We start from the raw sequence: 25,062 nt of genomic DNA, 5'->3' as shown, positions 1-25,062 counted from the left end.
CAGCACCCTTGCAGCAGTGAGTGGCGGAGGAGGGCTGGCAGGATGCAGCTCCCAGGGCTAGGTAGGATGCAGCAGCTTGGCACTTGCATAGGCTGGTGGACAAACCATGAGGCTAATCACTCCCTTTAGGAGTATCCGAGGAAGGTGAAACAGCCCCATTGGGGCAACCTCTGGATGGCCCACCAAAGTGTCCCCTGGACCTGGCGGCTGGCAGTTGAGTCCACCTGGAGCACCACACCTACTGCATGCACACAGAAAGAGCAAAACACATGTGCATGCCATAGGGCAAGGGATGAGTCCAGAGTACATAACCCTTCCTCCTCATAAAACAAAATTATTCATAGAATCATAGAATCATTAAGGGTGGAAAAGATCTCCAAGGTCAATTCAAGATTCAACTTATCTGGCCATGGATGTTAAGAGACATTTGTTTCAGAGAAGAAACTTCCAAGTCGACTGACTCTTGTATTAGCTATAATTAAACAAAATTAGGAAACATTGTTCTTGGGGTTATTAGCCCAGACAGATGAGGTCCCAATGGGAAAGCTGCAGCTTCAGATCTTCAGGACAAACACAAAAACACCAGTTAAGGGAAACTTGCATCCAGTATTGTTTGGTTTAATTCAAGAATTTATTGCTACGCTTAGCAAACTGAGATGATGGGAGTACACTGGTATCACTAAAATTGTCCAAGGACAGTGACATATTCCTTTTAGATTCTGATGCCTGCTTTTGGCAGTTTGAGTATTGCTTGGGAGACACTGTACATTTAGAAAGGATAGATATGTATGGATACACTGATTTTAAAGCCATAAAAGACCAGCCTGAGGGCTATTAACAAAATATTTTTCTCTACATTTATTTGGATGTATCAAAAAATCTAGTCACTATTAATCTCCCCACTGCCAACAGCAGCTGCACGACCGCAATAATTACATTATTGATTGCTGAGCTGCTGTAACTAAGACATGTGCTCAAGAAAGCCCAAAAGAAAGCCATCAGCTTAAGTCCCACTGTCATCAGTCACCTTCTTGACACAAAGTTTTAATTTATGATGCTTTCTGTGGTACTCAAGCCTGGTTTGCCTGAATTCTTGGTGAAATTACCTTGCTAAAATTCAGACACATTTTTGTCAATGGCTAACAAGACCATAAGCTCTTTTCTTAAGGATATAGTGAATTTATTCTGGCCATATGTTGTTTTTTATTGCTTATCCTTTATAGGACAATTAAGACAATTTTATGTTACTGATAAATATAAGATATTGAGGTACGCCAGTCTTACCATTAGATGATCATTTACAATCATTAACTCGATGTATTTTGTTTCTTCATCAACTTTACGTGGAATCTGACGAACCTACAGAGAGAATATAACCATAAGAGAGTCTATGACAGAGTACACAGAAAGCGTAACTGATAACTGGAAACAGCTTCAGAAAACTTCTCACACATAATTTTTTCATTGTCTTAATTCTGTTCTCAGATACTGATGATACTTCTGGTGCTTGGTTACATCACGTTAAAAAATTCTTAAATGTACACTATGTATTGTATGACCAATTCTATGTGTACACGTTTGGTCAATTACCTGGATTAACAGGTAGTAAAAATGAGTAAATGTATTTACTGTGCAACTGATTGGGATATTTTGTGGAGGGTGAAAAGGAATGGACTGCATTATTTTTTTCAAATATATAGTCCCCATATTTCACCTCCTCCAGAACATTTATATGACTTTAAACAATGAAATTAAGTCTTATAACCCAACTAACTCCAAGTTTCGTTTTTTTATAGACAATCCCCAGTGGGGCCCACATCTCTAAAAATGGTTTGTATGATCTATAAACTTTTTTTTCACTAAGAAACGAATCCCTCCTGAGTTTCTTATGAAAAAATCTCTGTGTATTATTTATTCGCAGACTGCTTGATTAACACAGTGAATGCAGTACCCGCCTCTGTCTTACACACTTCTCATTTAGAAACATTTATTGCAGTGCTTCTCCATGGTGCCCTTGTTTTCTGATTTTTTTTTTCCAGGAGAGTTATTATATCATTATGAGTTGAAAATGCCGAGTAATGGCTAGTTTATAGAAAGGTAGCAAACAACCTGATGTAAAGTAAGACCCACTAGAATGATTTCTGGAATTTCTCAAATGTATTTTTCACTTCTCTTTTGACTCTGAGATGCTTACGTTAGTCAGAGATGTTATCTTCTCCTCCCACTGCTGTCAGTATTTCATCTTTTCCTGCACTGTTCAGACCCCTGACCCAACTCTATTTTGACCTGTGCCATCATTTCAGCTCTATTCCTAAAATAAGGAATTGTTGCTGTCTTTGCAGAGCACAGGTACAAAGTTAACGTCTCCTCCCCTTTGACAAATGGGGATTGAAATCTCAGTTCAGAATATTTATTTTAAATCAAAGTGACATAAAGTAGCTACTTGTCATCACTGCAACATGAAAACAATTTGTAAATGTTTCATTAATTTGGAGTTTCTGTGTCCAAATTGGGAGAAAATATTTTAGATATTATTTTTTTCATTTGCAATTTAGCAGTGTTTAACAATTTTATAACATTGACAGAAATGTTATTTTTGAGATTCAGCAGCAGGTTAAATAGAGCCTAGAGGAGGAACTGCCTTGTGGGTTTATAAATATAATGGAATGGGGGTGCTGTGCTTGGCCACACATGGGCTATCTAGTGAATCTCTTGAAACTGACGTTTTGGTGGCACCTCATCAAAGGTGACAGCAGAAGTGCTCAACTTTTCAGGTGGGCAATGTCCAAGAGAACCCAGAAATGCTTTGTCAACATTAGATACCTCTTTTTGTTACATCTCTATTAGTATATAGAGACCTCACACCAGTCCAGAAGCAGCAGCAGAACTCCATCTGGATGAATTAATCCAGTAGACACAAACAAACTTGATGGCATATTACTTATGAATGAGCATATTGGCACATACCTGCCTTCTACTTCTTTTGTGTCTTGGCTTTACAACAAACTTCTGCGATGTAGCATTCATTTGCCAGAACTCTAAGCAGAAAACACAGGCAAATACACTGAGTGTTTACAGAAATACAGCCCAACAGTTAGTGACCCTGATGCATCATGACAGTAGTATGGCATTCCTCCATGCATCAGATGCGATAACAACTCCTTTTTGCAAGGTTCCAGCTAGAAAGGAGGCAACAGTACAGCTGCTTCCCAGTAACAGGGTTCTTATTTAAAAACCCTACTAGTGATAATCTGGGTCTGCTGAAACAGATGATCTGGGGGTGTCGCGCTTCAGAAAGCACAGCAGCTGTTCTGTGCCAAAACTTCACCAATACCGGGGATGTAATATTATTAGCACAACCCTTCCATGGAGTGAATCACATTTTGGGGAATTCAGCAGACATTCACAGAGCTCTCACAACAGCTACCTAAATTAATAAGAAGAGCATGGAAGGCAGAATTAACACTTTAAGAAGATTATATTCACAAAGTAAAACATGTTAAAGTTGGGAGAAATGTTATAGGATTTTGGCTATGCTCCTTGTCAATACAATATTCTTCCCTTCTAATCCCACTGTGTCTTAAATTTGTTAAACCTCTAATCATAAGCACCAAGATTATTCTTTTGGCAAATCCCTTTTGCCAAATCCATTACTAGCCACTCATGGCAAGGGACACATTATAAGCTAAAAGGAAGATGACACTTGATCTCAACCTTTTAAATGTCCAAGAAGTATTTTTCCATCTTTGCTTTTAGATTGATATTCTCTCCTTCACTTTTCCCTATACAACAGCAACCCTTATCTCATATAAATCCTTATCTTGTATAAATCCTTATCTCTTATAAATATATTAACTATTCACATACCCCCACAAAGGTCTTTTTTTGAAACATAAATTGTTTTCAGTTGCTTATTTTGTAATCTGACTTCTTCCTTTGCCTTGTTTCCCTCCTTTGTATTTTAGCTAACATTGGACGTTCTTTTAGCCCAGTTGGGGTTGAAAACTGCAATATTCCCTGGTAACTTACCAGTCCTTCAGAGAAGTAGTACTATAGGAGTTGTGTAAAACAAGGGACTTCCAGTTCACATACCTTTGTACACAACTTTTGATTGTGTTCTAAAATCCTAAATAATTCAGTTCCACTAGTGAGTACAGGAGGTTTCTTACAGCTCCACCTCCCATCCTACAGCAAATTAACTGCATTTTTTATATGAGGTCCAAATAATAGGATTGAATACAGTAACGACTGGGACTTGATAGGGCTGCCTGTCGGCAAAAGCTTAAGATGTGAAGTTGAATTGCTCATCTGACAAAAGAATACCAGGGATAAGTACTAATCTTAACCTGGAGTGGCTATTTACTTATAATAAAAATAATGAAAGCAAAGCTCGACTAACTGTTATAGTCTTGGCAAAGTCTTTTTTGGTGTTTGAAGTTTGCAGATACCCTTCTATGAAGGGGGCTTGACGATCATAGGCCCATTGCTTAATAATGTTTTCATGGTTACACTGGTGCACTTGAAGATTTTCTTTACAAAAAAAGACCTAAAATAAATTAAATCATATCCAAGGGTCCCTGTATATTGCTTATATACCTGGAGTCTCTTGAGCTCAGAATGATGAAAAAACAAAACTTTTTTTTTTTTTTCCCAACAAATTCTGACTTGATTGTGCTTTAGATATATTGATTAATTCAGACTGTGTTCTAGTGCCACACAACTGACTCTCAACCTTTTGTTTTCAATTTTATATCATCATTAATGAAACTGGCAAAAATACAACTTCTTAATCAATAAAATAGTAATTTACAATATGTGTATGGGATCTCAGATAACTTGACCAGCAAATGTGATCATTTTCCCTACCATCGGAAGTCACCCGTCTCTGGAGAGGAAAGATGCAGCCGTTAACGTTAACACATTAACACCCATTAACACTATGCTATAATTCAGAAGCTGGATGAATTCACACAGAGTGCATTTCCAGCCAGGGACCCTCAGGCAAAAGATCATGACCAGCAAAATCACACAGGAAATGCAGATAGCTGAGAAAGCCTAGCAGAAATTTTGACAGGAACATATTACCTTGAAAAAACATAAAGAGAATTCAAGCGACCCCAGAAGAAAAGGACATCTGTTCAACAGTATTTGAAAAACAACACCTTCGATAACAGAGCGTTGCCTAAGATAATGCCAGGGCACTAAATATCTCAACACAGATTGGGAGAAAAATCACAGTCTACTTAATTATGAATTCAAAGGCTCTAAGCATGCAAAGTTGTCAGATGAGCTTTCCTTATTTAAAGTCCTCATTACCTTTACATGCTACAGCAAAGTACAGTACAATCTATTATTTTCTGCAATACCTCTTTTCTTCTTCCCTTTTTTTTTTTAATTCCCAAGGAACAAAAGAATGTAAAAAGCACATTTCTATCAAACTGTGGTATAACAGTTTGTGCTTTCACTATTACTGATATTGAGTAATCCCTATTACTTGATTTTTCCCTTCTAACATCAATATTGAATCTCACGATACATCCAATCCATTCTTAATGCAGTGCTGAGAAGAAATCTTAGCTTATTCACAGACTGTTTTGAAGATAAGAGGAAACTCCTGACATCAAGGAACGGCTGCTTAGGCTGAGCAAATTGATAAATTAGGAGAGTATTAAGGAATACAAGAAATACTGATGACATAGCCTAGCACATTGCTTGCTACTAACAATAATGGTTCTGCTGTAGTACTTAAAAAAAAATCAAATCCAACTATACCATTAGCAATTAATTGCAGACATTTTTATAGAAAACAACAACAACGAAACACGAGTTAAGATAATAGTCCTCACTCTCCAGACAGGTGGGAAAGACACGGTGGTGCCAAGCAGTGATCCTGGTGGGGCAGCATGTGCTAGGAGTAAAGAAGATCTGGCAGGGTGTACTGCACGTATGGGGACAAACTCTGGTGCTCATGTGGGCATGGGGGAAAGGGGTGAAGAAGCAGGTGGTGGTGGGAACAGCTCCCATCCTCTGGAGCTGTGGCTATGCACATTGGATGACTTAAAGATAGTCTTAAGCTGAACAACCAACGACAAATAAAAGTGTTGGGATTCCTAGTGAGGATATCATCTATTACATCTACTGAAATGTTCAAAACAGACCTCAGAAACTGTCCTCCAAACTGTCTTACAAAAACAAGTATGGGGAAGTGGAAGAGCAAACTGTAAGTTAAATTTTATTTCTCTGTGTATGGAACAAAGAGATAGATTAGCAACTTGTACCACGTTATAAATATTTGTGTAATTAACACCACTAGCTTTCTACAGTTAAATCTTTTCAACCTTTTCAACCTAAATTATTCTGCAGTCTTATGATTTTAATTCAATCTAATAGAAACAGCTTACATTATACCACGTGCTGGATTTTTTACAGCAAAGCCAGTAATTATTTATTTGGTATCTACAGTAAAATTAAAACTGTACAAGCATATCTGGATTTTGTGAAAAAGTCTGAAGCATTATTTTGACAGGTTTTTTGAAAATCAAGACGCTTTGGTGGAGGTGAAACAGGTGGATTCTGCTTGCAATTAATTCCTTTTCAAAATGCTTAAAACAGAAAATAATTGTTTACTTCACAATCTTGAAAACATAAAACTTAACTATTAGGAAATCTTACATGACTGCTGACAGATATCTACTAAGTGCCCAGCTCTAGCAGTCTCCTACTTCCAAATGATTCTGCTTTGTTTAACAACTAACAAAGCTGCACACGCCATGCTCCAGGACAAGACCCATCTATGTGCAATGCCTAGCATGGTAGCATCCCAGATCCAGCTGTTATCATAGGACAAATATATCCCATGCAAATATGTCATATGTTTTGTAGCAAGACGACTGGACATCTGCAACTTCCTTCTAAGAACAAAGTAGTCCAGAAGTCGTTTCTACTAAAATGAGTGTCTATGAAGGACAGTTTCACTTGTCTAGGAGATACTTTGTAGAGTAGGAAAACGCATCTGTAAAACTAGCAGGTCCTTGATAGAATGGGGGTATGCCACACATACTGCAATTTTAACTTCAAATAACAAGCCAGCTTCTCAGATGAAAACTCATTTTTTAAAAATCTCTTATCCCTCCATATACAATATCGAGTGTTTGCGGGGATTCATCACTACAAGCACATGAAACCACTTCTACCTCCAAAGTCATTTGTACCTAAATACACGACCCGCACTACAGCCAACATTGTGAAAGGTGTTGAATGGACTGGAGACAAGAGGATCACAGAACTGCAACAATATTTAGCAAGTAACTGTCCCTCAGACTTTTGCTCACACCTGGTATTCACCCTCTATCTCAAAATAGGAAAAACCCATGAAAAGTTATCAACCATTGGCAACGTGGGGTTTGTTTTCATCATCTTTAGGCTACCTCAGTCCTTTTTTTTCTACAACTCCTAGCAGATAACATAGTCCACAGACCACAAGACTTGTTATGAGAAACACACAGCATAATGTGAAGGTCTAGGAGAGGTTTGATTCATTGGATTCAGGTTTTTTTAGCACTTTACGTTCTTTTCCAGTGCTTTCAGTGTTTCAGATTCATTTTTTTTCTTTTTTTTTTCATTTAATAGAGAAAAAGAAGAGATATGCAAATAACCAATGCCATGTCAGAAGATTATCTATCAAATACGATTAACAAATCTGGCCTTAGACTAAAACACGTCAATAGTCATGAATATTAAAAAAAAATCATACCAGATGGCAGGTCATCCAAAGGAAACTCAAACAACTTGGATTTGTAAACAGAGTGCAAATGGAAGTCATCCTGAAATTGTAAACAATTGCATGTATTAAAATTCAATAATTAATCCACCTCATGAGCCTTAAAAAGAGAGTTCTAAAAGGGTCCTTGCTATCTAACATCTACATTAGGAAAAGAGCAAGGTACAAGGCATCATTTCTCTACACTGTGTTGCTCAGAGCTGCTGAGCTGGAGTCAAGGCTGAACCGGGAGGAGAGTGATGTGTTGAACCCAGAGTGGGAAGTGCCAGAGAAGGGGACAGGACACTCACAGGCTTCTCCTGCTGGCTCCAAGGGACCTTCATCCTCTGGTGCTGTACTGCTCTTCTTCCAAGTGTTACAGACCATACACATATACGCACATAAGCATACACATACCACTACCTAATTTTTGGAGGACTACCTCTGTCTGTGATGATGAGGGCTCAGACACCAGGTTAATGAGTTGGGAATGAGGGGATCATCCTTTAGCCACAGAGCCTGCCCTGTAACCTCGTCTGTATTCCACAAACAACACATTAGGGCTACTACAAGTTCTACTTATTCTACTTACATCTGAAGAGTAGTTTTCATCTGGTTCAATAAGGTATGTATGATTTCCATCATAGAACATCCCACTGTCAAGAGCAGGAAATGTAAACTGATTTAATAAACAAATATTAGTACAACATTGAAGTTTAAGAACTTCACATATTTAAAAAATATATTTTTTTCTGAAAGGAAGCAGTTAAAAATGGTTTCAGGAACTGAACATTATTCTGAGTCATTTTTTGGTTTCTTTGCTTCAAAAAGAAAGACATTCTCTCCCATAGTGATACAGACTTTACTTTTTTCTATAAGTCTTCCCTACAACACACAAAAATACCACAGAAGTTTGGCTAATGTAAACAGTTCAAAATCCAGTTCAGAGCCATTCCCAAACAAGACTGATCTACCTGCAATAAAGGATCTGTCTTCAGAAATATGCATACTGAGGTTTTGGAATATGCCCACGGCTTTCCCACAAATAAAAATACAAATAAAAATATTATTAAATTGAATTGATTTTTAGGTTTTAATGGTTTTGATTAACTCTCTCCTCAGTAATCTTGCATAGTACCAAGTACAAGGGTATAAGGGGCTGTTTTGGGCATTGCAGTAATAGCAGTTATGACAGATAGTCTTTTTCATCTTAAATTGTGTCAGTTTAAGTTCATATTTCTAGAAAAAGTTAATGGCTATACACAGTACTACATCAGTATGGACATTACACGATACTCATGATAAGAAATACAAGCATATATTACACTTGTGAACTATTGCATCCATTGAAGAGCATGTCTGTCTTAGCATCATTCATTTAGAGGGTTAACCATTTAACATTCACAGATGTAGCCTGGGTTGCTGAGTCTACAGAATACATCAGAAGTGGTCAGGAGTCCATGTACAATTTAAAGCTGTTTCCCCTTTCAAACTATCTGTGCTTAGTCTCCAGAAACAAATACTGTCCCCACTTCTTTAAAATTAATACTCTAGCACCTGCTGAAGTTTTCTCCCTGGGAAAAATATGAGATTTGGGAACGTCCTTCAGCTTTTAATCAGGCAAACTTCCTTTCTTCCTATTGCAATTTAACTTAAGCACAGTCTGCAAAACTAAGTGCTATTAGTAAATGACTTCTTGTGTAAATGTTGCACCCAGCAGCACTGACCTCAGATCAAGTCACTCAATAAGAATAATAGTTACGTCTGACCTACAGATCTGACTTGCCCGCTCAGAGCATTCACGGCTCTTTTCCAAGTGACTTCAGGAGTGCCATGCTCTTTGAAGGTATCACACATTCACTGGTGTGCTAGAGAGAAAGCAATAGCAAAACATGGGCCACTTCAAAAACCCAAATTTGGATTATGTAAAGTCTTCAGACAAGCAAATTTGTAGTCATAAAAGTCTAACTTGCAGTTACAACAGCAGTTTAGGCATTTACCACCAGTGGGCAGCAAAATCAAAGAACAACCTGGTATTTTTGTGCCTGGTCTTGAAACACAGAACTGTGAGTCGTGCCTGACTATAGCTTATTTATATCCCAGCAACCAATGTGTTTTGTATTCAAAGTTTTTAGTGTTAACTCATAGGAAGCTGTGGTTACTCCTTATCCCACAGGAAAAAGAAAAATACCAGCTAGCTTGGAGTTAAGGTTGTAGAGAGACGTTTTTCATTAGCAAAGTAATTGAGAAGAAGTTCATAATTTTAAGCACTCCATCAGTCAGTAACTCTATTAATTTAACTAATAAAATGAAGACCACAACATAGACATTACCAAGAGAAGAACTCACAATTCATGATTAGTTAAACAAATACAACATTATCTCTACAGAGACATGTCTGAAAAAAAAAAGACATGGCCAAGACTACTGGCCAAGATCTAGGGGTACTACTAGATCTTACTCATACTTAGCATGATCTCACACTTAGCATGAACCTTGTGAATATGAAGCTTGTTATTCTATTAAAGGAATCTGTTCTTTATTATGCACTTCCTAAAATTTGGGAAAGCAGAGCTTCTGCCCTGCAGACCTTTTTAAAAGACAGCTCTCCCTAGCTTCCATTATACCACTGAGAACTCCAAACTGTGTTGCAGCTCTGATTGCCAGTGTGAGGTTGCAGTACTTACTTAGCATTTGAAATCGACTGTGGGGGAGCTAGCTGTAAAGATGAAGATGCAGTGTCACAGAATGTGAGGTTAATACAGCTCAGGAAAACAATACTTTCTCATAGCAGATGCTGGAGTTACCAGCCTGCTGTAGTAAGCTTCTGAAACTCTATTGCACTTAAAAAAAAAGAAAAAAAGACACTTCACAAGGGAGAGCTGAATTATACAGGAAAAAAAAAATATGTTTCATCATATTACTGTGTTAGAAGAGCTTGATTTGAATATTATTCCATTTAAGAATACCAAGTAGCAGGAGGGTCAGTCTTAAAAACCAACCAGCCAAAAGAGGCCAGGAAAGGACGTGCACAGCCTCTCCTTGCTTTGCTGCATTTTCTCCTAGGAGCTGGCAGGGACCAAGACCTAATGGATCACTGCTAATGGAAGCCATGAAGCTAAACCCCCTCAGGATGCATTAGGATGCTACTATTTTTAGGCTCACTGACGCTACCAAACCTGAGGTCAGGTTTATTGAGCTGTTCAACCTTGACTGTAAAAGGGAGAAACACATCTCTAAGTCAGACAATGAGTGCAAGAATGACAAAATATAAAATACAAATATATAAAATATATAAAAAGAAAAGAAGGAAACTAGTCAAACACATGTACATATGCGTCTGATACTAAAACTACAGAATAGCTGGAGACGGAAAATAAGCTGAAGATTTTGATCAGCTAAATCCTGCATCCTTGGAAAAAAGCAAAGCTCAGGTAATCTCCACACTCAGGCTCTCTTGCTCCCATGACCTTTCAAGCTGATATTAGTATCAAAAGTGCTGAGGACCTGAAATTCCCAGAGTCAATAGACACTGAAGTTACTTGGCTGCTCTGAAAACCTCACTAGCTTCTTTCAATAGTGCCAAAAGTAGACAGGTCCAAAAGCTGTACAATCAACACACAGCTCCATGTAACCTTCAGATGACAGATGCTTTAACTACATTATCACTAAAATTATGTACTTTAAAACAAATTTGTACAATTCATCCTTTATTCCAGATTTTGAGAGAGAGATTTGACTTTATCAGAGGTATTACCCCAAGCACAGAGCTTAAGATGAGCACTGCTGTGAAGAAAATGGATGGGACTAAAGAAACTCTACACTGACACTTTCCTTTGAAAAGAGAGTGGGAAAGAAAAATAAAACATGTCATTCTAACAAGGAAACAACATGGACAAATTTCAAATGGTTCATATCAATATTGGTAGTGTTTTTTATTCATATTAATTGGGGTATTTTCAGCTACTTTTACTCGTGTCCCTATAGTAAATTATTTCAAAGCAATATTTGCTCAAAGTCACTATAATATGCCCTTAGTTAAAAAAAAAAAAAAAAAAAAAAAAAAAAAAAAAAAGAGAGGAGAGAAGAGAAACTTGTGCACTTTGGCAGTGAGTTCTGAAAACAAACAAGGCTTTTACAAAGTTCAAGTTAAAACTTTTTTTCTAAAGGTTGTTAAGCTTCATAATAGTTGTTGCAAACCAGTTAATAAATAAATAGCACTTACTTTTCTATAAACAGCTTTATTTTATTTAACAGACTAAGTAAAGCTCAGTAAAAACAAAACAGCAGACTTACTGTAGTCCATGGCATGTTGACAAGGCAACAAATGATACTGGATTTCCTCGAATTTTTCCCTGATAATAGCAATGTTCTCCTCCCTGAAATCATAAATTGAGACTGTAAATCCACAGGAAGTTCCACAGTATCACACTCTGTCCTGTCCAATACTGCTATTTAATAATTGCATTGCCAACCCTGTGACACAGTACCAAGAATTGAGTGTCATTCAAAGGGGGTTCATCCCATCTCTTTTCAGCCGTGAGTTTGGTACCTAGTCAAACATCATCATTTGGACTCTCTCTACACCAAATGGAGGTGGATATCTTCAGTGCAAAATCCCTGGCATCCTGAGGCAGATTTCAGAAGCAAATGACTTCAGAAGTGCCCATCTTTCTTCACTGAAGAGAGCTGGAAATGAGAGGCTTAGACTCGACACCTGTTCTGCACATGGCTGTGTTGGATAAGATGAACTCTGCCCTGAGGGCCAGGCAATTTCCTACTTCTAAGGAGAAAGGTATGCTTATCAAATAATAATATTTGATTAAGAAGTGAACAAATCCAAAGTGCTCCCTAGTGCTCCAAAGATAATGGAAACTTCAGTTTATATTTGCCTCTTCTCTTCCAGAGATAACATATACACTTTCCGAATCAAATCCAGGAGACCTGACTCAGCATATCCCCATTTTCACTGAAGTCACACTGATAGTGAAGTAAGCCCTACGGTGTGTGTACCCAATGCATTCAGTATAGCACAGTGTCAATATTTGAATGCCAAATTAAAATAAATAAATAAATAAATAAATAGTTAAAATTGAAGGTCCCTCCAGTTCTCACTGCCACTTTACCTTGCAGAAGTAAATTTAACTATTAGTTATGTCATGTTATTGCACTACTGTTGAGTAGAGAACTAATTAGAAGGTGAAGACTTTAAATGCAATGTTTTGTTTGTTTGATTCTTTCTTTCTTTCTCTCTCCTTTTCTTTCTTTCCTTTCTTTCTTGCTTCCTTGTTTCCTTCTTTCTTTCGTAACAACACTTTACTATTTCTATTTCCTACCAGCAAATGCTAGCCCACAGGTATGAATAATCTACCTAACCTAATGTGCCCAGCCCTGTGAACATCTACATCCATTTACTGCAGGGAGGGAAAGGCATTACAATTACTGCTTTTGCAGAAGCTGGCAGTCACTTGCATGACTGAACAATGCATAGCACAATCATTTTAGACCTCTGACGTTAAATGCTGTTGCATTTTATTTTTCAGTTATGGAAAAGAATTAATCAGGATCAGACAAAAGGCAAGAAAACACATAGAATATGTTGGTAGTTTTGTTTTTTTATCAAGAAATCTTATTCTGTTTTCTATGAGGCATGCAAAGTATTTCTGAAAGCAACTACTAAGCACAGGTGCCTGTGTTTTGAGGTCCTCCCTGAGCACATGTAGGAGACTGTTTCTCAGAGCATGGCCATCAGCAGGGAACGAGACCTGCTCCCAAGCGGGTCACTGGAAATCATTCATCCCTTCTCAAAATCTTCTCTGGAGCATTTGTTCTTGGGTGATACGGAGTGCTGGACTTCTGTTGGATGCCAAGGCAGTCAGCACAGCATACCTGGGAGGCTCATGGCTGCAGTAATCACCACCAGCAGTGTAACAGGGAATCACAGAATCATTAAGGTTGGAAAGACCTCTAAGATCATCTGGTCCAACCATCCCCCCACCACCACTAAACCATGACTCTACCACCTCCCTGGACAACCCGTTCCAATGCCTGACTACATGCACCACCTGATCAAACGAAGGGTCTGACACTATTTTGCAGGCCTGTTGCTTCACTCTGGAAGAAGCCACCTACATCCTGTTACATGTGATTCAGACAGACTGTGTCTTATTTTGGCTTATTCTCTCTATTTCGTTCTCCTTTTATACACCTACTTACTTCCTATATCTTAGCTATTTAAAGCTCTCCTTGTGTGACCTCTTATTTTTTTCAGTCTAAAAGATGTCCACTGCTACAGGGCCACAGTACTGCTTAGGGCTTTCCGGAACTCATGAATGAAAACTACAAAAAGAGGCATTCCAGCAGGTTAGCAACAAAATTGACAATCAAACCATATGGATGAGCTGAAACCTTATGAGTAACAAAACGCCCTCTAAAAATAACCTTTGCAGTAACATTCCTGTAAAAGATATAACTGGTGTAAGCACATGAATATGGGAACAACGTTGAATAAAACTATTAGTGGGAGTTGTCCAGGGTTATGACTGTGGAAGGAATTTGAAATAATTAGACAAATTGGTTTCTTCTCAGAAAATGTATTTAATATGTACCAGAAGTAGAATCTCAGGCTCCATTAGTTTGCAAAACCATGTGTTTGTAACCAGGAGGAACATTTTTTAATACTATGAATCCAAGTCTGTGGCTGAAAAGTGTGTTTTGATCTTCTTAATGAGAATCAAATAAATGCCCCATGATCGTACCTCCACATTAACTTATTCCATAATAAATTAATGAATAAAATTTTATGCTTACAAATTCTGAAAAGAAAAATATAAGAAAAACAGCTTTAAATTCTTACCTAGGAAAAATGCAACTCAGACAAATTCTATTCTACCTAATCAAATCAAATCAGTTCAATTCATTGATCTATTGAAGTTCACACTAATTGTGGCAGAGACAGAAATATAACTCTGATCTTCTCAGTCTCAGGGGCCCATTCTTACCACTGCAAAACATTCATTTCTATGCACTAATATCTGGGGGATATTTTTACACATGGACTTACATGTTCCTATTAAGATAAGTCACCCCTAAATGATTATTAAAATTTAAGTGTTTTTTAATAGCTATTTTCAAGCATTTGATTAACTTTTTTTTATTAAAAAAACATTTTCACTGTAAAAATCCTGATATCAGGATACTCTAAATGAAGTTTTGAGGTTGTGTAAGAACATCACCGAATTATAATCTCAGCAAAAAAATAAGAGGTGATACTGTGAAAGCAGGTAGCACTAACACTGGGTGGCTCTGGGAAAAGTGATTGCTTAGCACTGCTAACAGCATCTCAAGAGGATAAAACATATCGATAACGTGGAACTTGGTGGGGTGGGTGCAAAATGTATATTGTAGTCTGGGGAGATTCCATTTCAGCAGTTCACAAAATGTGAAGAGCACTTACAGCTCTGAAGTTTGGGATTGGTTCTGCAATGAGAGTCAGGACAACTGCAGATTGTTAAACTATAGATAATAATTTCTTTGGAGAATATGTAATTTCAGACAGCAAGTTTTCTGTCTTTGCCTCCCTGTAGTGCTGAGGTTGATATCTTCTTGTTTTTGACATGTACGAAAGCTCCTTTACAGCAGGTGCTGTAAAAAAATGTATGCTGTGGTACAGGAAGAATTGCAGTAAGATGTAAGACCACAAAAAGATTAAACAAAATCATCACATATATCCACTTTTTCTCTGACTTTGGAAATATGCACTGAAGGACCAGGGTTGTTTCTTTTCTCTATCGATGTCTGTAGAAGTGTGATAGGAGCTGTAAAAAGTCTTGCAATTTCAGTTTTTCCCAAAAATGTTCTGGTGCCAGAATATTAAGACTTCTCCCAATAGCTGAAATTAGCAGCATTACCAAGAACAGCTCAGTCAACAGCATCGAGGCCTTTTTGTGAAGAAAGAGCTATTGGCTTCCTGTCGCTATTACAGCCCCTTTCTGCTCTCTGAAAAGCAGACAATAATTGCCCATCTCAGCAAATCAAACCTCCATGCCGGCCTTTGTCAGCTACTGGGAAATGGCTCGGCATTCAGATGAAGAGGAAATAATGCCGTTCTTCCAACAAACGTCAGCCAGAGATGCAGAGATCCCTTTCTGCTCTAAAATTGAAACTGACCAGATAAGGTCTGGGAGAAAATTCAGCTAAGTATCTTCTAACCATGAGACAATGCCATCCCAGCGACAGTCCTCCTAGCTACACACATGGACACACTCACATGGTATCCACCCAATGACCATCTTATGCTACTGCAGAGAGAAGTTGAACTGCTTTGATTCCACAAGATGCACAGCCATTCTTCTTGCTGCAGTTAGCATGAGGCAAAACAAATTCTTTGCCAGTGCCCTTCAGACTTGGTCATCCGCTGGTGATTTCCAAGAGCAATATGGAAAATACAGATATTTAATAAGAACTGCATCGGTTTGCGAAGCTAAAAATGGAATAGCCTTCTACCAAAAAAATGAAATAAAATTTGAATGACCCCATAGCAGGATCAATTAAAACAAATGAATCATTATGACAGTGGTCAGTTTATGACTTAATCTTGATCTTCATGCTTAAATTGGATAATTACAGGAAAATCCTGAATTAGAGTTATATTGTCTTGTGAACTGCTACAGCTCGCTGCCAACCAGCTTGCAGCCTTTATGTCCATGTCAGTCTGAGTTTCCCTGCAGCCTATTTGAGGAGTTAGAGTGGCAAAGATACTGAAAACTTGGAAAGGCAAAGATGTTAGCAATGCAAGTAAAGTCTGTCCCCATTTTTATCCTTTAAGATAGCTTGTCCCTTCCAAAAGAGGCACCAGCTGTTGAGTAAACACCAAAGAGACTGAAAAAAGGCTTAACGAATATTCACAAAAAAATGATGGAAATAAGTAAAGAACCGCCACTGCAGTCAGTGATAGCAGAAGTTCACTCTTGTCTGCAGTTTCAGTGAAGAAAGTATTTGCTGACCATACACTGACAGCACTTGTTATTCACCGCAGAGACACTATGACCTTCCCGGGGGCAGAAAATTAAGGATGCTCGTTCATCTGCTTTCAAATAACACCTGACAACAGATCTTCAAAGTAAGCATTTTTTTCCTGCAATTAGGAGAGGTGCTTGCCATTAAAACTCATGCTACACTCAGACACTGACCCTAAAATTAATAACTTCCTCCTTCCAGTATTTTCCTATTTTAATACCCATTAATCCAAAGGAAAGGAGACTGCTGGTCTAGATCAGATCCTACTAACGCAGCTCCCTCTGCCTTTGCAGCAGAAAGCTCCCAAAAGGCCAGCTAACGACTATGGTGCTCTTCTGTGAAGTGCCAGATAACGATTAGCTTTTTAAAGAGCTACCCGTTGTGGGGTACAAGTTTTAAAACTGCTTCCTTAGTCATCATTTAGATCTATTTACAAATTATTGATGCTTGTACAAGTTTTAACCCGGTAATAACTAAGACAGTGCATGGGAAACAGCAACGGGAGAAGAAATTGCACACCTTTATGGCTGACCTCTATGACCAAAAATGACTCGTTATGGGTAGGTTTCTATCTGTACAAAGAAGAGGCAACATGGCACACTGGCCTGTGTTGTTCCAATTGGCAGTGTAACTGTATGGAGAGAAAAATCTCTTTTAATTGTCATGTTTTGCAGCAAAGGATGGGGCCTGCTGGCATGGCCGTGCTGTCCTGCAGCACGTCTCCCTCACAGAGTAGGTCTCTGGATTCAGCTAAGTGCGCTGTAGACTCTGGAAAGCCAACTGTTCTGAAAATGTAAACGGTGTCCTTCCTTTGTAGGAAAACAGCTACCAGGTGTATCTACACAACGCAGAAGCAACATGTAGCAGTGACATTAGGTTATAACTCTATTTCCAGTTTTGAAATCAAAAATATGAATTCTAAGATTAGAGATAAAGCATCACCACTTCCAAGGCTTCTCCACAAAATGCCCATGCCTAAAGAATGCTGGCAGCATCTCGAACGCACACACGGGTACATGATGGGGTACTGCACAAAGGCAGCTCACTCCAGCTACTGCTGGTGACTCACGGTGGGCACCCTCAGCAGATGGCACACGCTATCAGCCCAGCATTCTGGCTCTGAGGCCAAATGAGGCTCGTGTTTACTGCCCAGTAGCTATGTGAGAAGATGCTCCACGAATGTAGCTGCAGGGTGTGGATGGAGAGCTCGTGTCAGCGCAACGCCATCTGGTCAGGGAGCTGCCTTGGCATCTGCTTGGGAAACAGCCTCTTGACTTGCCTTGCCTCAGTATAAGAAAAAATGTTTTTAATTAACACCTGCTGCATGCAGATGAGACAAAGGAGAACAGGGCTGGTTAACTCTTCCTCCCTACTCTGTTGTCTTTAAGTCAGTTCTTGTAGCAGTGCCCAGTTTCTCTAAGTTACGGCATGTAAATCCTTTTAATGACAGCCACTTTACCCCATTTCTGTGTTCGTATACTGGGGAAAAGGGAACAAACACTCAAAGGGACTATCTATATAAAAAATCTTTATAATCTACCAATACTAATCTTTCTCAATAGTTCAATAGCCAATGTTGTGTCTGAGGCCAAATTATACGCACGTGATATGCAAGGTTACTATAAACACAACACAGCAGATGAAAAGATGAGATGCTGGTATGCACCTACATGGATACCTGTCAGTCAGAATGTGGTGAAGTCATGAGTAAAATGGAGAAAAATATTAATCAGATTTCCTTACTGGCCCTTCATTTTTCCTGAAGGACAGAAATTTATCTTTAAGTGAGAATCCACAGAGCTCAAAACTGCCTAGAAACATTAATCCTGAGTATATAATACAGTGCTGGTTCGGGATCTATAGGGAAAAACAGATGTGTCTAAATAGGACTATACACAGAAGTCAAAATCAAGTAAGTAAAGACATAAAGCTAAAGCACACTGAAGTATTGCATGGAAGTGCTCTTTCAGAAGTACAGCAGCTTCAGTTTACTCCCTTAATTTCCCCTCAAGGGGATTAACTTAAACCCAAAAAGATACTTTTTTTTTTTCAGAAGAGCATCTACAAAAGGATTTAATGTTCTTTAATGCTATAGCAGTAGTTAATTTCCCTTAGCTAAATTCAGTCTTTGCATGGATTGAGTTTACAGAACACTTGGTTCATGTTGCTCTGCCTCTGTATGCTGTACGTTGTAACTAGAAAAAAAAATAAATCTTGAGGTACAAAAAGTCTGGCAGGACTTTTTTGTGATTTCAGGCACTGGACTGCTCCCTTCCCTCTAAAGTGTGTGAAAACCGCAGTGGATCACAGAATGGTTTTGGGTTGGAAGGGACCTTAAAGACCACCCAGTTCCAACCCCCTGCCATGGGCATGGACACCTCCCACCAGACCAGGTTGCTCAAAGCCCCATTCAGCCTGGCCTTGAACACCTCCAGGGATGGGGCATCCACAGCTTCTCTGGGCAGCCTGTGCCACTGCCTCACCACCCTCATAGTCAAGAATTTCTTCCTTATATTTAATCTAAACCTGCCCATTTTTAGTTCAAAGACATTACTCTTTGTCCTATCACTACACTCCCTGACAAAGAGTTCCTCCCCAGCTTTCCTGTAGGCCCTCTTTAGGTACTGGAAGGCCACTATGACTCCCCGGAGCCTTCTCTTCTGGCTGAACAACCCCAATTCCCTCAGCCTGTCTTCATAGGAGAGGTGCTTCAGCCCCTTGATTATCCTTGTGGCCCTCCTCTGGACTCACTCCAACAGCTCCAAGTCCTTCTTTTGCTGGGGGCCCCAGAGCTGAACGCAACATTCCTGGTGGGGTCTCACAAGAGCAGAGCAGAGGGGGAGAATCACCTCCTTCAACCTGCTGGCCACGCTGCTTTTGATGCAGCCCAGGATATGGTTGGCTTTCTGGGCTGACAGGGTTGGCTTTCTGGGCACTCAAGAGGTGCTTCTTTGTGGTCACAAAGTCAGACCAGTTCTTACTTCAGCAGAACCAGGACTCATCACTGGGGTCTGCATCTGCAATGGGATGTTCATTTTAAGCTCTTGAGGGCTTTGACCTTCTGACATTTTTTTCCCCTCCAGAATTGGCTTAAAATACTGTATTTATTTTTTTATGTCATAAAAAGAAGGAAGACAATATAATTAAACCTGTAAGATTGTACATGAGTCATGATCTGAGATTCATTCCAGTGTAGTATATTGAAAAACATGGCCTGAGAAAGGCTCCTAATACTGAAAGCTGTTACTTTTAATTTCCTCCTTCACAGTAGCAGGATGTATTACTAGCAAAAAGTGAGCTAGTAATAGCAAGGAGATAAATGTATAGATATAAGACAAATGTTAATGCCAATGTACATTAAAAGCACCAGCCTTCAGAACCATTAGGTCAGGCAAATGCATTATATAAGATGACTGATTATCTTGCCCTGGTATCCCACAGGGGATACTGTGTTTTACTGAAACCCAGAGTAATTGTCTCCATAATTCAAATAATGCTAAAACAGGAAAGTGAGATGCTCCTTAATGCCTCTTGATTCACTGTGGCAGCATGACACTGCTGGGAAAAAAATTTTATAATGTCCAGAGTAACTGAAAATGCACAGACATTTTAAAAGTTTGTCAACTCTTCATCATGGCACACATGATAGCATTAATTCTATCCAAAATCTACTGGAAGTAATTTGACTCTGTAATAGGAAAGTAATACATTCTGGGATCACAGTTCACTTTGCCATGGCAGCATCCTTTAAGGCATAAACCATGCAGTCATTCTGTGCTCCGCTGTTCACAATCTTCCATCTTACAGCAAAAAAATCCTATGATTAATCCCTAAGTGAAAGAAGTTGCCATTTGTTCTATCAAATTTCATCCTGTTTTTATTTACTCCTTTGGTCAAAGACAGCCAAGTTCTCCAGCTGATCCTTCTGTGTATCGTAGTGCTTCCCAATTTTGTACTGCTAGCAATTTTCATTAACATGCACACACCATTTTTGCCTAACTCATTAATGAAAATCTTCAATGAGAGCAGTATGGAGATCGACCTTGCAGGAACCCCTTACTAAACTGTGTCAGACTCCTAGACTCCCCATCAGCTCTTCTTTGGCTTGTTTATTGCTATCACTAAAAAGTAGATTATGGCCTAGATTTATTAATAATTAGCCATGAGGCAAGCAGAGCTCTGTAGAGGGAATGAGGGAGAGAGGAGCTATGGGAACCTTTATTCAAAATCTTCTATCAAGTGACTTTTTGGTTACTAACAGCTTCCTTAGTCTCTGGACACAGCCAAAAAAGCCCTGCCAGAAATAGGCATATATAATTCCTGCATTATTTACGATTTGTTCCTTTTTAGATTCTTTTCTCCCCCAGGGCTGCATCACCAGGTTGTGCAAGTGCGGGGTGTGCACACAGCTCCCCGCTAGCCCCAGGCTGCAGGCTCCTGGGGCAGAGCTTCACCACGTTCCCTCCTCTCACACAAACTGGATTGACACTCAGGTTTTCAGGAACATCATGGAATCTCTGCCAGGAAAGCCTGCTTAGCATACAGACTTTTCTGCTGAGTTGAAACTCCTTCCTCTCTGGCTAGGAAATGGTGAGTTATCAAAAGCTGAAGAAAAATTACCAGATTCCTCTGCAGAGCTCAGACAGTGGATGCCCCTAAATCTGGAAAGTGCTGGTGGAAGAGCTTTGCTATAAAGTTGGAAACAGAGTAGTTGATAATAAAACTTACCTGCTCACAGACTAGGAGTATATTCTGGCTGCACTGTTTGCAATAATGTATTATTGTGACCTTATGATCAGGCAGTGCCTGTGGTGATACAGTGAAATGTCTGAATGGTATTTAGGATAAGAACTCCCAAAACGCACATGTTGAGATGTGACAGCACAGCTGCTGCCCTTGGCCAATGGACTGCACCTCAACACCTCCTCTACCAGAGCAGGTTTGAAGGAAAGAGTTCAAAATAAAAAGTCATGTCAAGGGTCCCCAGCCCTCTCTGGCCTTTCTAGATTTTAATATTTTGCTCCCTTCTGGAATGTTTTCCTTAAAAAGTGCATTTAAATAGCCTTTCGAATATATATCATGGCACACTGAAGCTGAGACTTTAATCACAGCAAGTCAGCCAAAAGCAATAATTTTCCCCTCTTGTTCACAGGCGTTAAAATAGCTACAGGAACAGGCATCATGCGTGTGCTAGGAACCAAACACACACACAAACAAAACAAAACAAAAAAAAAAAAAGGAAAGAAAGAATGGGTATTTCCACAAAGTAAGGGCTCTGGCTTGCTGTGACACATCAAAATGCCTTTACCCCCCAAGCCTCATTCCTCAGACTACAGCAGGGACACCTCCACTGAGGCCAGCTCGGGAGCACACCCAAGCAGGCTGGAGGATGGCACCGGGCAGCATCCAGCACCATGGGCACAGCCAAATGGGATGCTGAAATCCTAAGTCATAAGGCAAGTTTGTCCAAGGCCTCTCTGTCAAGACTACCATGAAGAAAAATAGTACCTGGCACTTAATATCACTCCGTTTACGTTGTTCAGCACTATCGTGATCATGAACTTGCTGTGAAGTAGAAGCAAAAGGCAATGTTGTTTTATGCTTTGGGCACTCCTGCTATAATTTTGTGCCTGGGACACACAGCCTGTGTTTATACCACTACATTTATGAATTTTAGGATTACCTATAACATATAGTTCCTTGTGGTTGTATTGAAACGTCATCAAAAGTACATGGCGTTTATCTATTACAACTCTACCCGTGCAAGTGCTCTTACTGGGATCTGAATTATTTTCATTCCTTAATTGTTTCAGGAAAAAAATTTCCAAGAATTGTTATAGAATTGTCCGATGTTATAACCTCCAAAGAAGAAAACTGAAACATTTTATATGAGAAAATGTCACAGAAGAGATACCAGTTGTTCCTTCTCAGGGGAAAACATCCAGCAGTGTGAGTTACTCAGCACTATAGCTGTTTTCTGCCTTTCATCTCACTGACAGCATCAGCGACAGAATGATAACCCAAAAACAGAGAGAGACAGAGATAAAAGGACACAGAGATATACTGCAGCAACATAAAGCATACACGAGTTGAGTATTTATGTGCTGTGAGCATAGGATGATCTGGACTGACACAATCAGGAAAAAGACAATGCGTGAAGGGTTTTTCTCTTTCTTATTGATTATTCTCTTTGCTACCAAAAGGAATTTAGGACAATACTGCTGCTTTCCTAAGAAGCTAGAGAAATGATATAAAGTAAAAAGAGGGGAAACACTGAAATAATTCAAAGATTTAGTTCCTTTTGTTTTTCTTAAGCATTGCATCTTGTTACTGGTTCAATAAGAATGTCTTAGGTGCTGCCAAACTGTGCCAAATCAACAAGGACATCTCACAGAGAAGCCTCTCTTCTGCAGCTGATAAATACTGGCACCCTGCAAAAACATGTACATGTTCCACCTTCACAGTGACCCAATTTATTAGTGAATTATATGGCAATCAAATGTAATTCAACTTTCTCTTATAAATAAAAAGGTGCCTTAAACTGAGAACTCTCCTCCTTATAAAAATCCCTTTGCTCATTCAAAGTGGCATTTTAAATTTTTATGAATGTTTCTTCCTTTCTCTGCTCTCCTCTCCTCTCTGAAGCACCCTAAGTAAAGGCAGAAGATCTGTACGTATTCTGCCACACAGGAACTTTTACTGGAGGGTTGGAGAGGGGGAGGAGTGGTAAAAGCAGTTATCAGTGCTACATCTCGTATGAGCCAAGGCAGGCATCTGCTTCCTGGAGACCTCCATGCTTGTAGCATTCCCAAAGTGCTGCGTGTACGTACGGCTGCCTTCCCCCGCCATCCAAAGCTCCTGGCTTTTCCCATATTTCCCAGACTGAAGAGCAGCCCCTTGAAGCAATGATAGAAACCTGGCTCCCTTTTGAAATACCTCTTCTCCTGCTTCTGCTAAAGAATAGGCTGCAGGGCAGGCTGCCTTTTCTTTCTGTGACTTAATTATGTTTCACTCTTTCACTGGCTATTTTTAAGTAAGTATCTAAGCAATCTGCACCATCCCTAAGATTTAGTATAATAATTACTTACGTTTTGCCTGGTGTGTATTATAAGTACCAATTTAAAGTTTGTTTTACGTGTTACTGTAAACAGTTGCCAGAGAAATTGAGTGTGCTAAATCATGAGCATGAAAAATCCTTGTATTTGCAGGAGGATTTTCAAAACATTTGATCTAAAACCAGAGCTCAGTTTCTCAAATGCCAAAGAGAAACTGCTGGAATTTTTGACTTTGTTCAAAGGACCAACAGAGCCCTCCAGAGCACTTACAGGTGCTCTAAAAAGTACTGGCTAGTCAGAGGCAGACAGATTCATTTTTTAACAGCTATTGGGTACTGAGCTTAGTCTCACTTGGTGTCAGACATCAAAATGTACTTAGCAGCCTGCGCTCTTGTGAAAATCTTCTGATACCTGCACTTTTCTGAAGATTTGGCACTGATTATGGCCAGCAGGTTCTTCTGGACATTTTGACACACAGCGGCTGCTTTCCTCTCCTCTGTTCCTGGATGTTCAATTGTAGCAAAATGAGAAAAAAATAAAATAAAAATATATATATTTTAAAATGATGCCCTTCTTCTTGGACTACTTCCTGACGAACCCCTGGTGCAGTGGGCAAGGGGACAAGGGGACAGCAAAGCCCCCTTGCATGTCCCTGCCCACAATGCACAAGGCACAGGCAGAGTGTGGGGCGGAATGTGCCACCAATTGGAAATGACACCCCTTAATTAAACTGACCCCTCATTTAATTAAATGTATTAAAAGAAAGTTTAATAGCACTAAGCAAGGTGGTGAAAAGCTGAAGTTAGGTGGTGACACTGCCCAGTGGCTAACTGAAGGGGAGACAATCTCTGGGACCCTGGAGACTGGGAGGTGCTTTGCCCAGAACATTTTTATGACCTTTCTCTGAAAGGCCTGACCCTGCCTCCCTTCGCCATGCAACTAAACAGTGCTTAAATGAGAGGAGCCACTGATTTCAAATATTTCATTGCTTGAATCGTCAGAAGCAGATCTGTCCTAATTCAGTGATGGCACTTGGAAAGTTTAACTTTGCTAACTTCCACATATACCTTAGCACAGACAAATGGATTGTTCTGTTCATATAAATACCAGCTACTACCTTTATTTCTGCTTTGACTCATATTCTGAATTTGAGTCAAGACTTCTTGATTGCTCAACACAACTGACTGAGAAATTATTCTTTGTAAATTAACGAAACACGTATGCGTGTGC

At 39.3% G+C, this 25,062-nt stretch overlaps 1 protein-coding gene across 1 annotated transcript in view; it reads right to left on the bottom strand.

The window, feature by feature from the left end:
* The window catches only part of ADAM22 (ADAM metallopeptidase domain 22), a 64,565-nt gene extending 52,375 nt beyond the window's left edge, over positions 1–12,190 (bottom strand). Inside the window, exons 1-5 of the mRNA XM_050708601.1 lie at positions 12,056–12,190; positions 8,352–8,415; positions 7,754–7,823; positions 2,968–3,038; positions 1,285–1,359 (exon numbers count right to left, since the gene is read on the bottom strand). Of these exons, the coding sequence (XP_050564558.1) occupies positions 1,285–1,359; positions 2,968–3,038; positions 7,754–7,823; positions 8,352–8,411 (276 nt within the window). The 5' untranslated portion in view covers positions 8,412–8,415; positions 12,056–12,190. The remainder of the gene's footprint in view (positions 1–1,284; positions 1,360–2,967; positions 3,039–7,753; positions 7,824–8,351; positions 8,416–12,055) is intronic.
* Positions 12,191–25,062: the final 12,872 nt, after the last annotated feature.

This window comes from Cygnus atratus, chromosome 2 (assembly GCF_013377495.2).
Source record: "Cygnus atratus isolate AKBS03 ecotype Queensland, Australia chromosome 2, CAtr_DNAZoo_HiC_assembly, whole genome shotgun sequence".
In the NCBI taxonomy this organism is placed as follows: Eukaryota; Metazoa; Chordata; class Aves; order Anseriformes; family Anatidae; genus Cygnus; species Cygnus atratus.
The sequence above is the reverse complement of the archived record's forward strand: the minus strand, read 5'-3'. Positions and strand labels throughout refer to the sequence as shown.